The sequence below is a fragment of the Schistocerca serialis genome, chromosome 5 (assembly GCF_023864345.2).
Source record: "Schistocerca serialis cubense isolate TAMUIC-IGC-003099 chromosome 5, iqSchSeri2.2, whole genome shotgun sequence".
NCBI lineage: Eukaryota > Metazoa > Arthropoda > Insecta > Orthoptera > Acrididae > Schistocerca > Schistocerca serialis.
Genome location: NC_064642.1, coordinates 38,228,453 through 38,251,277, shown reverse-complemented (window position 1 = coordinate 38,251,277; position 22,825 = coordinate 38,228,453). Strand labels below are relative to the sequence as shown.

General features: G+C 38.6%; 1 protein-coding gene across 1 annotated transcript in view; it reads left to right on the top strand.

Moving 5' to 3' along the window:
- Nucleotides 1-22,825, top strand: part of LOC126481368 (PWWP domain-containing protein 2B-like) — a 212,935-nt gene that overhangs the window by 110,617 nt on the left and 79,493 nt on the right. Inside the window, exon 3 of the mRNA XM_050105077.1 lies at nt 2,652-3,709. Coding sequence (XP_049961034.1) covers nt 2,652-3,709 — 1,058 coding nt within the window. The remainder of the gene's footprint in view (nt 1-2,651; nt 3,710-22,825) is intronic.

Sequence of the window (22,825 nt, the reverse complement as noted above, 5' to 3'; positions counted from 1 at the left end):
TGAAGGTAGATGTAAACTATCCTGAGGAAGTCCCTGCTATTGCTCATGTAGGTATCGTGAGGATAGGATTAAAATAATTGCAGCATGCACAGATACATTCAAATGACTGTTTTTTTTTTCTGCTCTCCATGCATGAATGGAACAGGAAGAAACCTTAATAACTGGTACAATAGTACATGCCTTCTGCCATGCACTTCATGATGATTGTAGAGTATGGATATAGATAGATAGATATGGTGTAGTGTTCAAAACAAAAAGAGATAATGGTACATATAAAATGATAGAGAGAACCTCATTAAAAGGGAGGGAAATGGGAGTAGATGAAAGTAAATAAATAACAGCACAGTTAATGGGTATTACTGTGATTGACACTTTAATGCCAACCGGCCTTTCACACAAAAACATTCTGCATATTTCCATTAGTATTTTTATTCAGCATTGTGTGCTGTGTTGGATTCTCCTCTACATAACCCTGCCATTCGTATTTTTCTTTTCCTTATTTTTCTGAGAGCTGATTCTCTGTTTTCTAAATTATAAAAGGTAATTAAGTCGTCATTGAATTTGTATAACTTTACTTCCCCGTGTATTTTGATGTTAACACATCTATCTCTGGTATGAATATCGTTTGTGAATAATGCCATCTCTTCATAAAGAAATTTAGTTTAGAACATTAATATTTCTCAAATGAAGCTATATGTTTCCAGACATCTTTTCAGGTGTCAAACATCTATGATGTATGTATGTAAATTGAAGTGATGAATTAAAATTTGTACCTAGGCCGGGATTCGAACCTCGGTCTCCCTCTCACTGGGCAGATGTGCTGACCACTACGCCACCCTGGCACAGTGGATTTGCACAACTGCGTGGACTACCCTTTATTCTTCCCTCCTTAATCCAAATTCAGGGTTCCCAGCTGTTACAATTTTGAACATGGCCGATAATGCAGCAACCGTAGACAAAATTTATAATATTACTTGAAAATACAGCTCTTCGGTTGCACAGGTAAAAATTTCCAACTTTACTTTTCCAAAACTCTGTTATAGGTAATGTAAAAAATTTTACTTCTGATGAAGGCTGCCTTAGAGCAGTTGAAACCTAGGTAAAGTTGGAAATTTTTACCTGTGCAACCGAAGAGCTGTACTTTCAAGTAATATTATAAAGTTCCCAGTTGTGTTCAATGCTGGGGTGCTATTCCAATACAGTTGGAGAGCTTCTACAAAGCTGTTCAAGTTTAGGGGGAATACTGAGTGGGCTGACGCATGAATGGGAATTTGGGCTGAGGAGGGAGGTGTGCTGGGTTTTCTGTGTTGTTGTTGTTGTGGTCTTCAGTCCTGAGACTGGTTTGATGCAGCTCTCCATGCTACCCTATCCTGTGCAAGCTTCTTCATCTCCCAGTACCTACTGCAACCTACATCCTTCTGAATCTGCTTAGTGTATTCATCTCTTGGTCTCCCTCTACGATTTTTACCCTCCACACTGACCTCCAATGCTAAATTTGTGACCCCTTGATGCCTCAGAACATGTCCTACCAACCGGTTCCTTCTTCTCGTCAAGTTGTGCCACAAACTCCTCTTCTCCCCAATTCTGTTCAATACCTCCTCATTAGTTATGTGATCTACCCATCTAATCTTCAGCATTCTTCTGTAGCACCACATTTCGAAAGCTTCTATTCTCTTCCTTTCCAAACTATTTATTGTCCATGTTTCATTTCCATACATGGCTACACTCCATACAAATACTTTCAGAAATGACTTCCTGACACTTTAATCTATACTCGATGTTAACAAATTTCTCTTCTTCAGAAACGCTTTCCTTGCCATTGCCAGTCTACATTTTATATCTTCTCTACTTCAACGATCATCAGTTATTTTGCTCCCCAAATAGCAAAACTCCTTTACTAATTTTAAGTGTCTAATTTCCTAATCTAAATCCCTCAGAATCACCCGACTTAATTTGACTACATTCCATTATCCTCGTTTTGCTTTTGTTGATGTTCATCTTATATCCTCCTTTCAAGACACTGTCCATTCCATTCAACTGCTCTTCCAAGTCCTTTGCTGTCTCTGACAGAATTACAATGTCATCGGCGAACCTCAAAGTTTTTATTTCTTCTCCATGGATTTTAATGCCTACTCCGAATTTTTCTTTTGTTTCCTTCACTGTTTGCTCAACATACAGATTGAATAACATTGGGGAGAGGCTACAACCCTGTCTCACTCCCTTCCCAACCGCTGCTTCCCTTCCTTTGTCTATGTAGTTGTGTAAAACCAGTGCCCCAGGGTGGTGTAGTGGTTAGTTCATCTGCCTAGTGAGCAGGAGACCTGCATACAAATCCTGCACTTTATGCAAATTTTTGTTTGTTGTTTCCATCTGCACTCATACATTAATATTACTTTTTTATTGCCGTTATTTATTTTTCGTTATGTTATCTAATCAGTATATCGTTTTAGTGAACATTACACTGTGTATTGCTTTGACATGAATCATTCAGTGTTGAAACGAGTGATGCTCTCTTGAAACTTACAATAGTTTACAGAGAACATTACTATTATAATATTTCTATCCTCCAAGATTGATGTGGTTATATCAATGCTTATTGTTGCCAAAGTAGTACAAAAATAAATTTTGGATTTTGCCAATTCCGATGGCAGGTGATGACTTCAGCACCATCCGAGTCTCCAAAACAACAGTTTCCTCCACTGGTGGCACGACTGGGTGAAGGCAACAACAAAATCAAGCTGGGTGGCTATTGGGTGAGCAGTAGACCACCATCGGGGAATGATAAAGGTAACACTGAGGCATCAAGTGATGGTGGTGGGGCCATGTACTGCCTCTCCCTTATGGACCGTGAATCGTCAGCAACAATTCCACCACTGCCACCGCCATCGCTGCCGCTGCCACCACCTCCACCACCATTGCCACCGCCGCCACCGCCACCACCGCCACTGTCTTCAGCCAGTGCACTTTCCAGTGCACATCCGAGTGACGGTGATGCAACAGATTCCAACAGTGACGACTCAGAAACGGACGATACTGATGCTCGTATGGTACTTCGCAAGAAGCGCAGTGTCGGTTCGATGGAAGACTTGTGGGATGAGAGTGTATTTGAGGATCGTCTGAAGCGAGCACGCACTGACGCTGAAAAAAGAGTGGCAGCAGCTGCTGCGGTTGCTGCCGTTGCAGCATCTGCAGCAGTAACTGTGAATACTAATGCAGTTGTTAGTAACAGTACGCGTACTACCCCAGTAATAAAAATTTCATTTGGTGGTTCCAGTGGTGAGGGTACTGTGTTGAAAATTCCAGCCAAAGTGCAAGGTTATACAGCTCCTAGTGAAAGTGAGACCGAGACAGATTTGGTAGCAAAACAAGAATCCGCTGGTGTTTGTGATAGTGATAGTGGGGAATGTAGTAGATTTGTCGGAAGTATTGTATCGACAGGTCAAGCTTTAGGCACCAAGGCAGCAAGACGAGCACTTCGCAAGGCAAAACGTGAGGCACGACGCAAAGTTCTGCCACAGCCACCTATTTGTACTCCTGGTCCAGAAAACCCCTCTCCACAAACAGCTTGTGACGCCACGGTTACTCTGTATCGTCGCAAGCATAAACATAAGGTGAAACACAAGAAAAAGCACAAAGAAGATCGTAACAGGCACAACAAGGATGAAACTGCAGCAGACAATGTAGGAGGAATGCCGGGTGATGATGACAGGTTATGTATCTCAGTGGAATACAATATGTTAAGAGATATTAAGGAAAATGGGTTGTGCTAACTGCTTCAAGGTGGTGGAGTAGTTCCTTAATAGTCTAGTTCTTTATTTATACTTGCAGTTGCCTGCACACATGCTCCACTGATAACAGATTTTTGAAGAATGATACAACACTTCAGTAACACATTCCTTTCATTTTCTTAAACAATAATGAGCTTATGTTTGCAGCATCTCTTATCAAAACACTGTCCTCTGGTTGCAGCAATGGCATGTTGTTTAGTATTAATTATATCATTGTTTCACATTTTTAATTATATCATTGTTTCACATTTTGCTTCTGATGGACTATCCTCTATAGCTATCAGCCCTCCTAACTTAATGTTACTACTCATTTGTTGTACTTCTAGTACTGTTTGTCAGCCCATACCATTTGCAAGCCTTCTTTTGGATACTGTTTTTAAATCCCAATTTTAATTAGCTGGCGTCTCCTATGAAATATTAGTGTTTTACGAAGGTAAAAGGAGTGATTTATATGTGATTTGCATTCATTTGTATTCTACTGCTCTTTCTCTTGGTTGAAAATATGTACGGAACTTCATCTGTTTTCTTAATTACTACAAACATATTTTTTATAGTTTTGTGTGGAGTAAATATCCTTATATACCAATTGCCCAGTTGTATTTTTGTTTTGCATTTCTTTTTATTTGATTGCGACATAAAATGGCTGTGCTTGTGGGTGGCATCACTGGCAAGACTAGAAAACATGCAGTGTGTCACCAGAAACACATCTATACAGGGTGATTTTTCCATAATAAAATACTTTAATAATGAATTGTGCAAATTTTCTTCAGAACTTCTACAAATAGTTAGCGCATCAAAAAGTTGGCAGTAATTGAAATTCAACAGTGTTAAAAGAAAGTTCACTTCAAGTGCAGATGTAAATAATTTAGTTGAACATTAAATGAGAACTGTATAATTGCATGGAACGAAAGCTGCTCTCAGCTCCACAATGTATTTAGTGGAAATGCATTTAAGTTGCAGTTTCATGATATTTAATTCATACTTATTTTAAAAATGTCCAAATACTTATATGCAGTTAATTGCTTAACAGCAGTATATGTAGAATTCACAGCCAACTTATGTTGGTATATCCGTGATCCTCCATTGATTTTAAAAAAATTGTACTATCTTTATGGTTTAAAGAATAATGGCAAGAACTTATTAAGCTGTCCCAATACCTTTGATAGGTATAGACCATACATAATATTTGACTGAATTGTTTTATGAACCACGAGTGTGTCACAAATGTCTCAATGTAAGGTGTATATAATTAATTTTGGAAATTTTAATAAAAAAGTCAGTCAAACTGATTACCTTTTTTTATTCTTTGCTGGCTGGGAGAATAGGTCACCCTGTATTTATTTTGTTTTCATGTATCTGGTGACACACTGAAAGAAACCTTATATATAAATGTTCTTGGTTAGGTTTTTAGAAACAGCCAACACCAGTGATACACTCAGTGAATGTAAGTAATAAACAAGGTTACAATACAGTTTTAATCAAGTCTTTCCTCATGTATTTTTATTTATTTATTTTTGTATGGAGCCCATAAAAAAATTACACTGGAAACTGTAGTTCCTTAAAAATTCCACGCCAAGCTGATGACCTGATGATCTGAAGGAACGGCTATGTTTATGAGTGTTATTTGCAAAATGGAGGTACAAAACACACAAATAATTTAAGCAACACTATATTTCTATATAAATGTCATGGGTATTTGAAAGATACCTGTAATTATTTTTCAGATAAGCGCCAGTCCCACACATTTTACTAGTCTGTATGCAATGATGTTAATTCCAGTAATTTCCTTCTAGTCCCATGTGCACTTAATCACTGTCTCTAAAACCTAACTGTCTTGTGCAAAAGTCTTCACTTACCTTAACTTGTAGAGTAAGTGAAGCTCTCTCTCTGTAAAAACATAGACTATACAATGTATGTTACCAAGTGCTACAATATATGAACTGCAACATGCGTGTTAAGTGTCATTGCCATACAGTTAACAAATTATCCAGGACAGTATTCTTCACTGTATGGATACAATATCTATCTCTAAGATGATGTTGCACATGCTTGCAATGGACGTGCACATGCCAAGTTGTGTCACCTGCGTTACTAGAGCTCGCTAAAGTCATGTGCTCGTTTTTCATTGTACAAAGTTTGTTCTTGGTGAGATTTGAAATTGACATCACCTTTTTTAATTGGTAAGTGTGCATTCTGATTATTAGGCATGGAAAATAAATCACAAAAAAAAAAGAAGATAATTTTAAGAATGACAAGAAGGAATTGTACTGCATATTAGACAACAGAAGGAAGCAAAAAGTAAATACTTCAAAAGTCATCAACAAAGAATGAAAACCTGTGTGGGAGGAAGAAATAGTTTTGAAGGTATGGAAAGAATACTTCCAAAATTATATGAAGGGCAGAATGGAACAAATACACATGATGGATAGTGGGAGATGAAAGAAATGTCACTATTACGGAAAAAAGAGAAAGAGAAGATCTGTAGTTGTTGAATGTAAAGAAAGTCACATTAGAAATGTCACAGTGAAAATAATCAAAGCTGCAAGACCTATCAGAATTCAGTGGCTCCATAGGATAATGAGGATAGGATGGACATATGGAAAGCTTCTTGTCATTGGTCAAAGACAGTTACTGTACCTATCTTTAAGAAGGGTAGCAAGATGCTCTGTGAAAGTTAGAGGAATAGCGCTACTGTGGCACTGCTTGAAAATTTATGAAAAGTTAATTTTAGAAAATCAGGCATAAGATAGAAAAACAATGAAGATAACAGCAGCCAAGGATATTGACCTGGAAGAAAATATATATATATATATGTCTAAAAAGAAAGATGATGAAACTTACCAAACAAAAGCGCTGGCAGGTCGATAGACACACAAACATACACACAAAATTCTAGCTTTCGCAACCAATGGTTGCCTCGTCAGGAAAGAGGGAAGGAGAAGGAAAGACAAAAGGATATGGGTTTTAAGGGAGAGGGTAAGGAGTCATTCCAATCCCGGGAGCGGAAAGACTTACCTTAGGGGGAAAAAAGGACAGGTATACACTCGCACACACACACATATCCATCCACACATACACAGACACAAGCAGACATTTTCATTGACATTGAAAATGTCTGCTTGTGTCTGTGTATGTGTGGATGGATATGTGTGTGTGTGCGAGTGTATACCTGTCCTTTTTTCCCCCTAAGGTAAGTCTTTCCGCTCCCGGGATTGGAATGACTCCTTACCCTCTCCCTTAAAACCCATATCCTTTTGTCTTTCCTTCTCCTTCCCTCTTTCCTGACGAGGCAACCATTGGTTGCGAAAGCTAGAATTTTGTGTGTATGTTTGTGGTTGTTTGTGTGTCTATCGACCTGCCAGCGCTTTTGTTTGGTAAGTTTCATCATCTTTCTTTTTAGACATATTTTTCCCACGTGGAATGTTTCCCTCTATTATATATATATATATATATATATATATATATATATATATATATATATATATATATATAAAAACAAAGATGAGGTGACTTACCGAACAAAAGCGCTGGCAGGTCGATAGACACACAAACAAACACATACATACACACAAAATTCAAGCTTTCGCAACAAACTGTTGCCTCATCAGGAAAGAGGGAAGGAGAGGGGAAGACGAAAGGAAGTGGGTTTTAAGGGTGAGGGTAAGGAGTCATTCCAATCCCGGGAGCGGAAAGACTTACCTTAGGGGGAAAAAAGGACAGGTATACACTCGCACACACGCACATATCCATCCACACATACAGACACAAGCAGACATATTTAAAGACAAAGAGTTTGGGCAGACATGTCAGTCGAGGCAGAAGTGTAGAGGCAAAGAAGTTGTTGAAAGACAGGTGAGGTATGAGTGGCGGCAACTTGAAATTAGCGGAGATTGAGGCCTGGCGGATGACGAGAAGAGAGGATATACTGAAGGGAAAGTTCCAGGCGGAGCTTCAAGGAATCCTCAGAACCTTAGGCCCCCTGCAAACCCTTTCACCTGACTCCATCAACCTCCTGACCCCACCGACACCCCGCACCCCTACCTTCTACCTTCTTCCTAAAATCCACAAACCCAATCATCCCGGCCGCCCCATTGTAGCTGGTTACCAAGCCCCCACTGAACGTATCTCTGCCTACGTAGATCAACACCTTCAACCCATTACATGCAGTCTCCCATCCTTCATCAAGGACACCAACCACTTCCTTGAACGCCTGGAATCCTTACCCAATCTGTTACCCCCGGAAACCATCCTTGTAACCATTGATGCCACGTCCTTATACACAAATATTCCGCACGTCCAGGGCCTCGCTGCGATGGAGCATTTCCTTTCACGCCGATCACCTGCCACCCTACCTAAAACCTCTTTCCTCATCACCTTAGCCAGCTTCATCCTGACCCACAACTTCTTCACTTTTGAGGGCCAGACATACCAACAATTAAAGGGAACAGCCATGGGCACCAGGATGGCCCCCTCGTACGCCAACCTATTCATGGGTCGCTTAGAGGAAGCCTTCTTGGTTACCCAAGTCTGCCAACCCAAAGTTTGGTACAGATTTATTGATGACATCTTCATGATCTGGACTCACAGTGAAGAAGAACTCCAGAATTTCCTCTCCAACCTCAACTCCTTTGGTTCCATCAGTTTCACCTGGTCCTACTCCAAGTCCCATGCCACTTTCCTTGACGTTGACCTCCACCTGTCCAATGGCCAACTTCACACGTCCGTCCACATCAAACCCACCAACAAGCAACAGTACCTCCATTATGACAGCTGCCACCCATTCCACATCAAACGGTCCCTTCCCTACAGCCTAGGTCTTCGTGGCAAACGAATCTGCTCCAGTCCGGAATCCCTGAATCATTACACCAACAACCTGAAAACAGCTTTCGCATCCCGCAACTACCCTCCCGACCTGGTACAGAAGCAAATAACCAGAGCCACTTCCTCGTCCCCTCAAACCCAGAATCCCCCACAGAAGAACCACAAAAGTGCCCCACTTGTGACAGGATACTTTCCGGGACTGGACCAGACTCTGAATGTGGCTCTCCAGCAGGGATACGACTTCCTCAAATCCTGCCCTGAAATGAGATCCATCCTTCATGAAATCCTCCCCACTCCGCCAAGTATGTCTTTCCGCCGTCCACCTAACCTTCGTAACCTGTTAGTTCATCCCTATGAAATCCCCAAACCACCTTCCCTACCCTCTGGCTCCTATCCTTGTAACCGCCCCCGATGCAAAACCTGTCCCATGCACCCTCCCACCACCACCTACTCCAGCCCTGTAACCCAGAAGGTGTACACGATCAGAGGCAGAGCCACGTGTGAAAGCACCCACGTGATTTACCAACTGACCTGCCTACACTGTGATGCATTCTATGTGGGAATGACCAGCAACAAACTGTCCATTCGCATGAATGGACACAGGCAGACAGTGTTTGTTGGTAATGAGGATCACCCTGTGGCTAAACATGCCTTGGTGCACGGCCAGCACATCTTGGCACAGTGTTACACCGTCCGGGTTATCTGGATACTTTCCACCAACACCAACCTATCCGAACTCCGGAGATGGGAACTTGCCCTTCAGTATATCCTCTCTTCTCGTCATCCGCCAGGCCTCAATCTCCGCTAATTTCAAGTTGCCGCCACTCATACCTCACCTGTCTTTCAACAACTTCTTTGCCTCTACACTTCTGCCTCGACTGACATCTCTGCCCAAACTCTTTGTCTTTAAATATGTCTGCTTGTGTCTGTATGTGTGGATGGATATGTGCGTGTGTGCGAGTGTATACCTGTCCTTTTTTCCCCCTAAGGTAAGTCTTTCCGCTCCCAGGATTGGAATGACTCCTTACCCTCTCCTTTAAAACCCACTTCCTTTCGTCTTCCCCTCTCCTTCCCTCTTTCCTGATGAGGCAACAGTTTGTTGCGAAAGCTTGAATTTTGTGTGTATGTTTGTGTTTGTTTGTGTGTCTGTCGACCTGCCAGCACTTTCATTTGGTAAGTCACATCATCTTTGTTTTTAGATATATATTTCCTACGTGGAATGTTTCCCTCTATTATAACTATATATATATATATATAAATTAATAGAGGGAAACATTCCACACGGGAAAAATATATCTAAGAACAAAGATGATGTGACTTACCAAACGAAAGCGCTGGCACGTCGATAGACACACAAACATACACACAAAATTCAAGCTTTCGCAACAAACTGTTGCCTCATCAGGAAAGAGGGAAGGACGAAAGGATGTGGGTTTTAAGGGAGAGGGTAAGGAGTCATTCCAATCCCGGGAGCGAAAAGACTTACCTTGGGGGAAAAAAGGACGGGTGTACACTCGCGCACACACACACATATCCATCCACACATATACAGACACAAGCAAACATATTTAAATATGACTATACAGGGTCTTTAAATATGTCTGCTTGTGTCTGTATATGTGTGGATGGATATGTGTATGTGTGCGCGAGTGTATCCCCTTCCGTTTTTCCCCCAAGGTAAGTCTTTCCGCTCCCGGGATTGGAATGACTCCTTACCCTCTCCCTTAAAACCTACATCCTTTCGTCCTTCCCTCTCCTTCCCTCTTTCCTGATGAGGCAACAGTTTGTTGCGAAAGCTTGAATTTTGTGTGTATGTTTGTGTTTGTTTGTGTGTCTATCGACGTGCCAGCGCTTTCGTTTGGTAAGTCACATCATCATATATATATATATATATATATGGCAGGTGAAACGTGAATCGAATAACAAGATATCTGATGTGAAGAAATAGCATAACAGGGAAGTCTACGTGAAGCATTCCAGACAAATTCAATTTGTGATGAAACTGAACAACAGACCCATTGGACACCTTTTATTGTGCCACTTACCTACAGTTACCATTGTTAACAAAGGGGTTATTGCAAAGCATGAATGAGCATCATTTTCCTTTCAATTCTCGCTCTAAGAGGGATAAGCAGGCTTCTAGCTTGTTGATATACAGAGTATTTAATAACAAATCAATACTTAACTATACAGCTCTGAAACTGGCAATATATTTACAATGTGCAATATATATATAATATCGGATTTCCAATATTTTTAAAAATATTAACAGTCCTTAAAAAAGCATGTGACACTGTTAGAAGGGAAGAAAGATGGCAAGGTCTAAATATACTGAAACTATCAAAAGAAATGCAACTGACACTCAAACCTCCAGTTGTCAGACACCCAGATTGGTACCAAATGTTGTGTATAGATAGACTATCAACCAAAACACCGATTTAGTTCGTGCTATGTTTTGTCCAGTAGGACATGTATAAATGGTAATTAAAAAATAACACCAGAACTACAGAGCACAGGAAGGGCGTATCTGTGAGTGATAGTTCTGTAGATCTCGTTTGGGTGTGTTGGTAGAGTGTGAGGTTGTCGTGCCAAAAGTCCCATTATTCAAATCCCACTGATGACAATTTCTTTTAATTGTTTACGTGTGAAACTGTTATATGGGAGAACATTTTTCTGACTTGTAAAAGGACTCTGTGGAGTTTGTAGCAATGTTTTTTTGGCAGTCTGCTTTTCTTCGTTGGTTGAAAGTAGCAAATCTATAGAGTACGTCTGTGTAGGTAGGTGCTGCCCAAGTCCAACAGACAGACACCACACATGATGAAGCAACTAGTGCATATGTAGTTACACAGAATAAACATAAACAGTTGGAACAGTAGAATAAAGAAACAATTGCATCAGACATGCGGAAGTATTAATAGTCCTGTACATCAACTTTCCCACGGAAGCTATACATATTTGTTACTTACAGTTATGCTTTTCCTGTGCTCCATAGTTCTGGTGTTACTTTTAATCAATGTTAACACCCATTCTGCCCGATGGCAGCACATAGTATGAACTAAATCGGAGATTTTCTTGATAATGTATCGACATACAGTGTTTGGTAGCTATCTCAGTGTCTGAGGTCTAGGGTTTGGGTGTGAGAAGCAAAAACATACCAAATATACCTGAATTGTGTTATAATAGACGACTAAGAATTGTAATGGTTTATAATGGACAGAGGGTTCCAGCAAGGAAGTTTGCTGTCACTAGCAGTTTTTAATATTATCACGTACAACATTAGAAGGAAAATTTGCCAAGGGTTAACAGCAGATGATATGAAGATCTTAGCATATGTGGATGATGTGATGATTTGAGAAGAAAGTGAGCAGAAATTGGAAGAAGAACTAAATATGTGGCAGAGAGTAATTGAAGGAGCAACCACGGAAATAAGCTTGACAAAGAGTGAGGTAACAAAAATCGGCAGGAAAAATGAACACGTGGTGAAGGATGTAACTAACAGTGAAAATATTATTGAAGAACTAGATGCTTTCGAGTATCTAGGAAGTAAATTAATCAAGAAAGGAAGCAAGGATGAAATTTTGGTGAGAATAAAAAATTGTTTGAAATTTTATTGTTATGTTTCGGACATAATTAGGAATTGGAAAATACCTCCCAAAGCAGTGATCGTAATGTACAAGTCATATCACCTGCCATTATTGACCTTTGGATCATAAAGTTGTACTTGGACAAAGAAAGATATGAGCAGAATACAAGAAACAGAGATGCACTTTCTATGAGGGATCCTGGGTAAGATGAGAGGGGGCTGTATAAGAAATGAAACAATACCAGACACCCTGGAGACCAAGTCCCTAAAAGACACTACAGAAAGTAATAGACTTAAATGGTTTGGCCACATTAAAAGAATGGGACAAGAAAGACCTCTAAGAAGAGCCCTAGGATGGACCGAATCTGGACAAAGACCAATGGGAAGACCACAAACGAGATGGAGAGACCAGTTGAAGGATGATGTAAACCGAAGAGGATTGCAGTGGTAGGAGGTGCTAAATGATATGACTGTTGAAGAAAAGAGAAGCTTGTAAGAGGCTCTGTGAATGACCTGCATAATAAGAAGTGTTCCAGGAAGATGAAGAATGAGAAGAAGAAGAAGAAGAAGAAGAAGAAGAAGAAGAAGACAGCAGACAAAACAACTTTGATGTATGCTGTGAAGAAGTAACTTAATTCATTTTTATGGGGGGGTTAAGTTGTTAAGGAACAAGATATTGACTTCTGTGCAATGATTTCATTCTCCAGTATTTTTATATGGGTTTATTTCATCTATAACTTGTCTAGTATGTATGTCATCTGTAGAAGTTGGAGGATTCTTCACTGTTGCCTTAGTAATTTTCTCCACAGTATTGTATATTGATACTTAATTTGAGAACATTGAAGTACCTGACGTTAACACCTAATAGTATTTATGACATTAAAAGAGTTCATTAAAGGGTACAAAAAAGGAAAGTTCTTAGAACTTTTTGTGCAGCAACTTTATTAGGCTGTTTTCTATCATCTTGTACCCCTCAGTACATATATGTTTTGTATATCTCTTCAGTTTGGACAGAAGGATAATCTTACAATGGGGTTAGTTTTATGCGAAAGCAGTTCGTGCTCTTCAGATAGAAACACAGTTTCCCTCATCATTAGTGTGAAATATTCTATACATTAAATTAAGCTATGATAGTATCACTTCTCACGCTGTGCGCTTTATTTCATTCAAAATATGTTATTTATGTTTTATCATATTGATTACAGTTTGCTCCTATTAGTGTCACACCACGACATAGATGCCAAGGAGTACTACAGAAAGCTTTTTAAATTAAAAATTACCCAGCATGACATTTCCTTTCTATATTTTTATATTTTGCTGGAGTATGTTCTAAATTGAATAGTTTGTGGAAAAGATTTATTACTATCCACTCAAGCATAGTATTGTAGTGTACTGCATATTGTGACACCCTGTGTCAAGTTCATCAAGAATTTCACACACACACACACCTATAATGTATTTTCCTTTAAATTTACAGTGCTATAATATTGATAAGTGTGAAAAATCACTTGCTGTGTACTTGTGCACATTTTAATTGTTACGGTATATCTTTCCAGAATTGCTAAGTAATTTTACACACACACACACACACACACACACTCACTCACTCACACACTCTCCTAAGTTAGAAATTAGAAGAAAACCAAGAGAGCATAAAAAATTCAGCTTCAGGTTTTATTTATTAGTGCTTTATTCCCTATCATTGAGCTCTGTGATTAGTGTTATCTTTTATATACTGCTCTTTGTGTAAAAATTGCTTTTTTTCTGATACCTTGCCAGCCTCGATGTTATTGATATATGCCATTGAATGGCCAGAGCTTCAGTACTCATCATTTATAAAATATATTCACTTATAATCAGATTCAGTAGCAGTTTTATTAACACTGTCACTGTGTGATCAGATCTCTTCCAATAATAATAATAATAATAATAATAATAATAATAGGTATTGTAGAGGCACCACTGTGAAGTAAGAAATATTTTCTTCAGTGATTAAAAAAGAAGAGTTGAAATATACAGATTGAATTGTAGTACATCATGCAGACAATAAAGAAATGAGAAGAACTTTCTGCACCATAATAAATTAAATAAATAAAAATATATCTTAGAACATATAGCTCTATTTGAGGTGGTACTGAAGTATTATGTCTGTATTTAACAGCAGAACGTACCAACAGAAAGATAGGCTTGCAACAGTCTGTGTGGTCTAGCAGAAATGACTGCAGATATTTTCATTAATGACATGTAACATAAATTTCTTAAAAAATATTGAAGGCTCAGGAAGGATCATCTGTTTCCAGAGATATGTCATAAACTTTATTTTGTTACATAAAGGTTCTTATGGAGAAATTATCAAGTTTGCAGAAACATTAAGTAACGCACACTTGGAAGTTAATTTCACAATGAAGCACAAAGAAGATGGAATACGTTTTTGTCTAAACATATGGCAGAACAAAGGCACTCTTTGATTTGGCATATTCAACAAGCAATAACTGCATGCTCAATGCTTAATGGTGAGTCTTCAGTGTGTATACCATCCTTCCCTAGCAGGATTTACAGAATGCTCAAGCTGCTGATAAGTGAAGCTGAGAGAAGGTGGAAATTAATGGTAGTCAAATGGGTCACAGTAGTGTATAATTACAATACATACTGAGAAACTTAACACTAGAACTAAATATTAACGGAGAGGAGCATAAAAACCCTACTAATGAAGTTTGGGGTGTGTTATAAAAAGTTTGGTGTAAGGAGCCTTTTAGCACAGAGAACAGTTTCAAAGGAAAGCTAAGATATAACATTTGGAAAAAAAATGCAAGTTTAAAAAAAAAAAAAAAAAAAAAAAAAAAAAAAAAAAAAAAAAAATTAGATTATGATAAACTATACAGTGAACAATTCCGAAGATGTTTCACTACCAGGAATAAAAAGTGCACAATGAACAGGAGACATGATATGTACATTTGGTGCTCATTTAAAAATGTTGAATCACTGTAGAGCAAGCCCTGTTAATAACAAATGTATTATTCACAAGTGTATAAAGAAGATTATATGCATTATTTTGAAGAAATTGGAATACCGTGCAAAGAAAAAACACCTTGTTTTGATTAATGAAAGACACTTGTTTTCTGATGTAATCTTTTATGTTTTGATTCAAGGTGTGTTTTAGAAATGTTGGTTTCAGGATCTGGCTCTGTTTTTAATGTATTGATTAATATGCCGCCCTTATGTTACACTTAATATTATACATTATTTAGCTTCCTTGAGTGATGTTTCCTGGGTTATACATATCATGTTAATTGATAATTACTTGGCAACATGATGTAAGCAGTTTACATGTAGACATTTTGGTAGCGAGCTGTCGTGGAAGACAGCGCTGTTTTGAAGAACAGAATTATATTCTGCCCACTCTCATATTAAACATATTTTATTTTTAATTGTGTTACAATTTTTTTTATAATGGGTGATAGGTGTTTACTCTGGTGCTAGATGCAGCCATGTGAACTTCAGTGGTCACTAGCCATTACATAAGGCCTGACAACCTTGGAAGAATGCAATTCGTCATTCTCCTACAACTTTAGATTTATTTTTGCAGTTTTCCTGCTGCCCCACGTTAGTTGATTATTACTATCAATAATGATAAGTGTAATGTAATTGGATGGATAAAAAAATTTACTTAACAAACGGTGGCAGAACAACACACATAAAAAATATATTTTATGTATACAAGCTTTCAGGGCCAGTGGCTCCTCCTTCCGGCAGAAGGGTTAAAGTGCAAGGAAGAAGGATGAAGGAAAAGGACTGGAGAGGTTTAGGAAAGGTGTAGAGTTTGGAAAAATTTCCCAGAATCCCGGGTCATGGGCAGGATGAGAAGGAAAGACTGATTGGCGGGGAATGCACTGTGACAAGATGTGAGAGCTTAAAGGCAGAATACAGGGTAATATGAAAGACAGAGATTACTGCTAAAACATCGTGCACAAGTTAATAAGAGTGAAAAGCTAAGTGCATTATATTTGTAACAGGGGTGGGAGGTGGATGGCGAAAATTAGATAGGTCAGAAAATGAAAAATGTGAAAAACTAAAATGGAGTGAAATCCAGATGGCGTGTGTTGTGAAACAGGCACCGAGGTCACAACTGTCATGTTGCAGAGCATGCTTTGCTACAGGATATTGTGAGTTGCTGGTATACACTCTGTGTCTATACCCATTCATTCTAACTGACAGCTTGGTGGTAGTCAAGCTGATGTAAAAGGCTGAACAATGTTTACATAACACCTGGTATATGACATGTCATTTCACATATCGTTTCACGATGGCTTTCCCTTTGGTAGTATATGTTTTGCAAGTTACAGGCCTGGAATAGGTGGTGGTAGGAGGGCGCATATGCAATGTCATGCAGTGTGGATGGTCCCAGGGGTAGGAGCCATAGGGATGGGAGATGGGTGGAGGAGCATAGGGTCTGACAAACATATAGCAGAGACTGGGAGGGCAACGAAAAGCTGTTCTAAGTGTGATGGGCGGAACTTCAGGCAGAATTGATCTCATTTCAGGGCATGATTTTTGGAAGTCATGGCCTTTTCAAAGTAGCTGAGTAATACATAAGTGTTATTGATTAAACTGGTAGTAAAAGAAGTATAGAAATTGCTCACACTTGCAAGATCAGCTTTCCAACAGCCTACCAGTCTTAACATGATCAGTTTGTGACTAACTGCTATTTGGTTAGTTTGTCTTTTATGTTTGAGGCTGTGTCTGTGGACTGATCCTGGTTAACAGTGAAAAGTAAAAGATAATTAACTTCTTGCTTCATTACTGGCATAGTCCAAGTTTTCTTTTTTTTTTCAAAAAATTATTTCTGAAGTCATGTGTTGTGATTCCTCTGTTGTGACATTTGATATTTTAATTATTATTGTAGGCCATCCAAAAGTGACGGTAATAAATTGTCATTGTCAAGATATCTCAATGTAAAACCTGGGTATTGTTTCTCATTGCTTGAGACTTCTTTTCTTAAAGAATACATTGAATCCTGTATCCACAAAGAACAAGCAGCTTCATTTTTAACATGTTTTTTTAGGTTGCATTCATGTCTATCTGTTTGTCTGTTTGGTACAAATTTTGCAATAAATTTTAAACTAACTTCATGATGAGATGGAGACATTAAATTTCAAACAGGGCTCAGAACTGGATGACAATGTATATTAACTCGCTTTCTCGTCTGTCTGATCCACCTAGCTGCTGTAGTGGTGGGGTTAAAAGGCGTGGTAACACTTAATGTCTTGACTGTCCTGCAGGACCCTGCATCCCATGTGCTATGCGTGGAACTCTGTGATGTCTGGTAGAAGGTCTGCTGTATCAGCAAGTGCTTGTATCGCCTTTGTGGCGCTGGCTTTGGAGAGTTGCAGGACCACACCCACCGTGCTCTCCAATTATTACTCACGGCGGCACTATAAAGCAAGCTGCCCAGCGCCTCTGCGTGCAGTTGTGTATTGTGCCCTTGTATTGTTCTCATTACACATCATCGGTTTGGTCTCAGATTTTGCTGTGCCGTAGGTTTCTGTTCTTGGATTACTAGTTTGAACTTTGTTATTCTGCAGTGTCTTCTCAATTGTCCATTATACTCTCACGGCTGTCCTCCTGTTCACACTCTGCTAACTGCTGTTGACAGTCCATGGGCAGTCAGCCAGTCTCTCCTGGCTCTGTTGAGACATTCCCAATTCTTATCAGAGTCTGGACACAATAGTTTGAAACAATGAAATAAAAGTACATAGGTATAACATTATTTCAGATATGATCAGTTGAAAAGACATTGTAATAAACTTGAAATTTAACACATCTCTCATATAATTACATTGAAATGTTTAAAATCCATTTAGAAATTTCACACATACAAGACTAAAAAGCAGAAAATAATCATTTAAATAAAAATAAGTTTGTAGTATAACAATTTTTAAATTGGACTAAAAAGCATAAGTAATTTCTACAAGTCCAATACAGAACTCTAACCTGATGCGGATAGCTATGAAAATTGGTGACCATGAATTTTTAATTGCTATGAAAACACTTGTAAAATTTGTAATGAAAAATACATTGTGTATGCAATAGATAATAGTTTAGAAGGTCAGTCTTTTAAAAATAGTACTTGGGAGAGGTTTAGTTAGAACAACAGCAAGGTGTTCTCGAGTTTGAAAGTATTGTGTGTTGAACCAGCAGTGATTCAATTCATCAGTGATGATACGATACTTCACACCAGTGTTTTTGCTTCTTGACATTTTACATGATTTTATCATTGCTGCAGGACTCTTGAATATACTCACAAGTATCATTTTCATGATTTTATGCAGTGATTCTTCTATGAAAGTCTTCACAACTTCAGTTTTTCACAACATTAAGCTCCAGCTATGTTTTCTGCTTCAGTATTAGGTAATGCAACCACACACTGTTTCTTGTAACAACAAGTGACTGGGGCATTACAATTATTGTACAGAATGAGAAATCTGCATCACAGTAAGCCACTAGTTCTTGTTCTTCCTGATATTCCACTCCCTGTAGTTGAATTTAGGTTGATTAAAATTCTTCTCATTGTTTGGCTGACTGAGTGATCTGGAACATTCATTGATCTGCTTTCTATGTTCTCTGACAATGCCAAGTCCAGTCTTGATTTACATGCTAAATACAGTTAAGTGCCTATCGCTTGGCAGTGTGGAAACTCTGTCTCTGCTACACTGATTTCTTGAACTTCTCCTTGTATTGAAATTGTAATAGTTAAAGTTCGTAGTTTTTTAATTCTGTGCCTTTTAGCCACCTTTTGTTCTTTTCATTTCAAGTTCAAGACACGCTGTTGGTTCATCACGTCGCGTCAAAATTTTTTCTTCAATTTTTGCAGGAGATTTTTCATTTGGCGGATGTGGTTTCCAAATAGAATCCACTCATCAGCATGTAGAGCAAGACACATTTTATTTCCAGTATCTGATTTGTAAACACATTGGTCAGATTTCAGTTGGACGAGTTTTTCATTCTTAAGGAATTCATTCAGTTTCTTATTACATTGTAAAAGAGCTTGTTTCAATCCATAGTGACTTTTTGAGTAGAGAAATTTTCCCAGCTGCTTTGTATCCCTCTGGAACTTCCATGAAAACCCATTCTTTCAGATCACCATTGATAAAGGCTGTTCTGACATCAAATATCATCATCATCAAATCTTCTTGTGCAATGAATAGAAATCTCATGGAATTAGTTTGTATAATATAACTAAAAATATTTAAAAAACACAATTCTCTCTGATCTTGCTGGCATCTTCTTGTTGCTAGTTTAGCTTTGTACTTTCCACACTCCTTTTCCATCAAAAACCATTTTCCTGTAATTATTTCTGTTTCATGAGCAGTTTCTTTATTCATTGGAGTCTATGTTTCATTTTTCTTCAAGGATACTTTCTCTTCATTTGTAGCCTTTATCCAATTTTCCTGGTTTTCACCTTTGGTACATTCCTTGTATGTGAACATTACATAATCATCTATCTCTTTGGCAAGTTTATTTGATGTCTTGCTTTCTGATATGTTTTTTGACCTTCTTCTAGAGTTTCTCTTCTGCTTCTACTGGACCTTCTTTCTTGTTATTCAAAGTATTCTCTCCTTTTTCTTTTATACACTTTAATAATTTGGCTTTCCAAAGTTAGATTTATTCCTTCTTCCTTAGTTTCTTCATTTTTATGTTCATATTGATGTGTAAACTCCATCGCTTGTTTCAGAAAATTTTCCAATCTTTGGATTCTATATGACATGACTTTTGTCCCACAAGAACGTCTCTTCCACTTCTGAGTTTTTTAAACACCGAAGTTCTTTTGTGAACACCATAGATACAAAAATAAGTAGTCTTGACAAATTTGGTCTTCATTTGTTCCACATATGAGCTGGAGTCCCATCAATGTGGTTAGCACACTGGACTCTCATTCGAGAGGAATTCCATCCTGATTTAGGTTTTCTGTGATTTTCCTAAATCGCTTAAGGCAAATGCTGGGATGGTTCCTTCGAAAGGGCGTGGCCAACATCCTTCACCATCCTTCCCTAATCCGATGGGACCGATGACCTCGCTGTTTGGTCCCCTCCCCAAATCAACGAACCAGCCATTAGATACACTACAGTCAAAACTGCATAGCCCCAAATTTTGTTTGCAACTTTTGAATCAAACAACATGGCCCTTAACTCTTTTTCATGATTGTAAGGTTTATTTTGTATGTTTTACCATTCATTTGAGGTGGCTAATTGTGTAGTCACTCCTATATACCCTTCTTTTTACACTATTCCTTAAAGTCAGTACTTCACTACTCTCTTCCTCTGTCACATCGTTTTCTCTGTCTTTCACAGTGTAGGAAAAGATAGATTGCTACTTACCGTAAAGATGAGACATTAAGTTGCAGACAGTTGCCATTAAAAGTCACCTACATATTAGCTTTCAGTCTCAGCCTTCATCAGAAGGAGGAACACACACCATTCATTCACCCAAACAAGCACACCTCGTGCACCCATGACTGCCTACTCTTGCAACTTGGACCAGAATGTCTTTATATTGAAATGAGCTTCACTTTCATTTACAAATTCCATGATGTGGTCTTCTGTTTCCCCTTTTGTGTGTAAAAGACACAGTTTCAAGAAATGTGTATAATCATCAAGATTATTTTTTTCGTCATTGAGATAAGTTGGTGAGTTTGCCTTACACATTCATCAGTGTGAATAATCTCAAGAGGTTTTATTGCTCTGTGTTGCACATTGTGGAATGGTTTTCATGCTTGGTTTGCCTTGATACGTGTTTCATAGCAATGCATGTTCTCTTCTGCCACCATCACGCATTTCTAGTATTTTCTTCAAATATGTCCTAGTAGTTTAGATTACCTCCATAGTCGAACAGTTAGCATTGCTGCCTTCAGTGCAGAAGGATTCAAGTTCTATTCAGTTCAGAGGCTGGTTGCTAGATTTGATACCAGTAGATTTAAACAACACACAGATGTTACAGAGATGCTGTGGGAGCTCAAGTGGGAATCCCTGGGGGACAGGCAATGTTTTTTCTGAGAAACACTATTAAGAAAATTTAGAGAATCAGCATTTGAAGCTGACTGCCAAATGATTCTACGGCTGCCAACATACGTTGTGTGTAAAGACCACAGAGATAAGATACGAGAAATTATGGCTCATATGGAGGCATATAGATAGTCGTTTTTCCCTCGCTCTTCTTGCGAGTAGAACAGGAAGGTAATTGACCAGTAGTGGTACAGGGTACTGGCTGCCATGTACCATATGGTGGCTTGTGGAGTATCTGTGTGGATGTAAATGGTATTTCCTCAGATTCTTTCTGATATAGGGGGGTTCTAGTAGGGAGTCCACTCAAACCGTGTAAGCCAGATGAAGAGCTGCTTGAATAAAGGAGCAGCAGCCTCATCAAATTCTCTACTGGCTATAATGGCTGGAAGTTGGCAACCTCATGATCATGTGTCTCATGACGGTGCTCATACTGCCTTTTAGGCATCAAGTCGGCCGTTTGGAACAGGCTTAATGCCTAGTCAAAGAGTGGTTTACTTGTTTACTTTACGTGTACTTTGTGTCACATTTTTTTGTGCCAGTGAACGGTTTACTTTGTTTGTGTCATTAGTGCTTCCTTCTTCAGGTCACTTTGATGTCAGTGATGTACGGTCCAGTTTGTGGTTTGTTGATTTCCAAGTTAACGCCTCCACCTTTCGCAATCTTCACCTTTTTCTTATGAAACTTTGCCACTCCTCCTCTTTCAGTAATGGCATTTACTGATAGTAAATTTCTTGACAGTTCAGGGATGTTTGACGCATTTGTCAATGACACCTGTTGTGGTTCGACTTCACCAACAATATTAGGACAGATGAAATTTCCATTTGCAATCTTAGTTTTTGTACCCTCATGGCTATGCACATTTGGCAAAATTTTCTTTTCATATTACTTACACTCATTACTACCACTGCCTACAACTAACTTGGTATTTATTTTATCAGTTATCTTTTCTTGCTTTTCTGTCACAAGTACTTCTGAAAGAAAAACTATCTTTGATGCTGTTTTCATGTTCTCATGTTCCTCTTTATTGTAACAGTTTTCAGAAGTCTCGATTTCAGAATTTCCATGTTTTCTCCTTCTTAGCAGTAGAGTCCCACATACTTGCAAAATGTTTATATTCATCCAGCAGCTTTGTTGTTATCGTGGTGTTCAATGCTGTTTCTTCCCAGGCAGTTCAGTCTGAATGCTAGCATTTGGATCGTAGCAATATTGGACATCATTTTTTTGGACAACGTGGTTGTGGAGAAAAGCAGCGATTAGTATGATTAATCAATAATTCAAGAACAGTCTTAATTGCATTTATTATTGTTATAATACCGCCAGCCGGTTTCAACCCGACGTAGGAGAAACTATACGAATAGTTTCCTGCCGTAATGTAGACAGGAGTGACATGATCAGTAGTCGACCAATGGTGTAAACGCCCAGAAGATGACCCCTACGTCAGGTTGAAACCATTTGGCGGTATTATAACAATAATAAATGCGATTAAGACTGTTCTTGAATTATTGATTGGACATCATATCTAGATTTCTGTCATATTCAAAATTGTAGAACCATCCCTATTATTGAGGTATCTG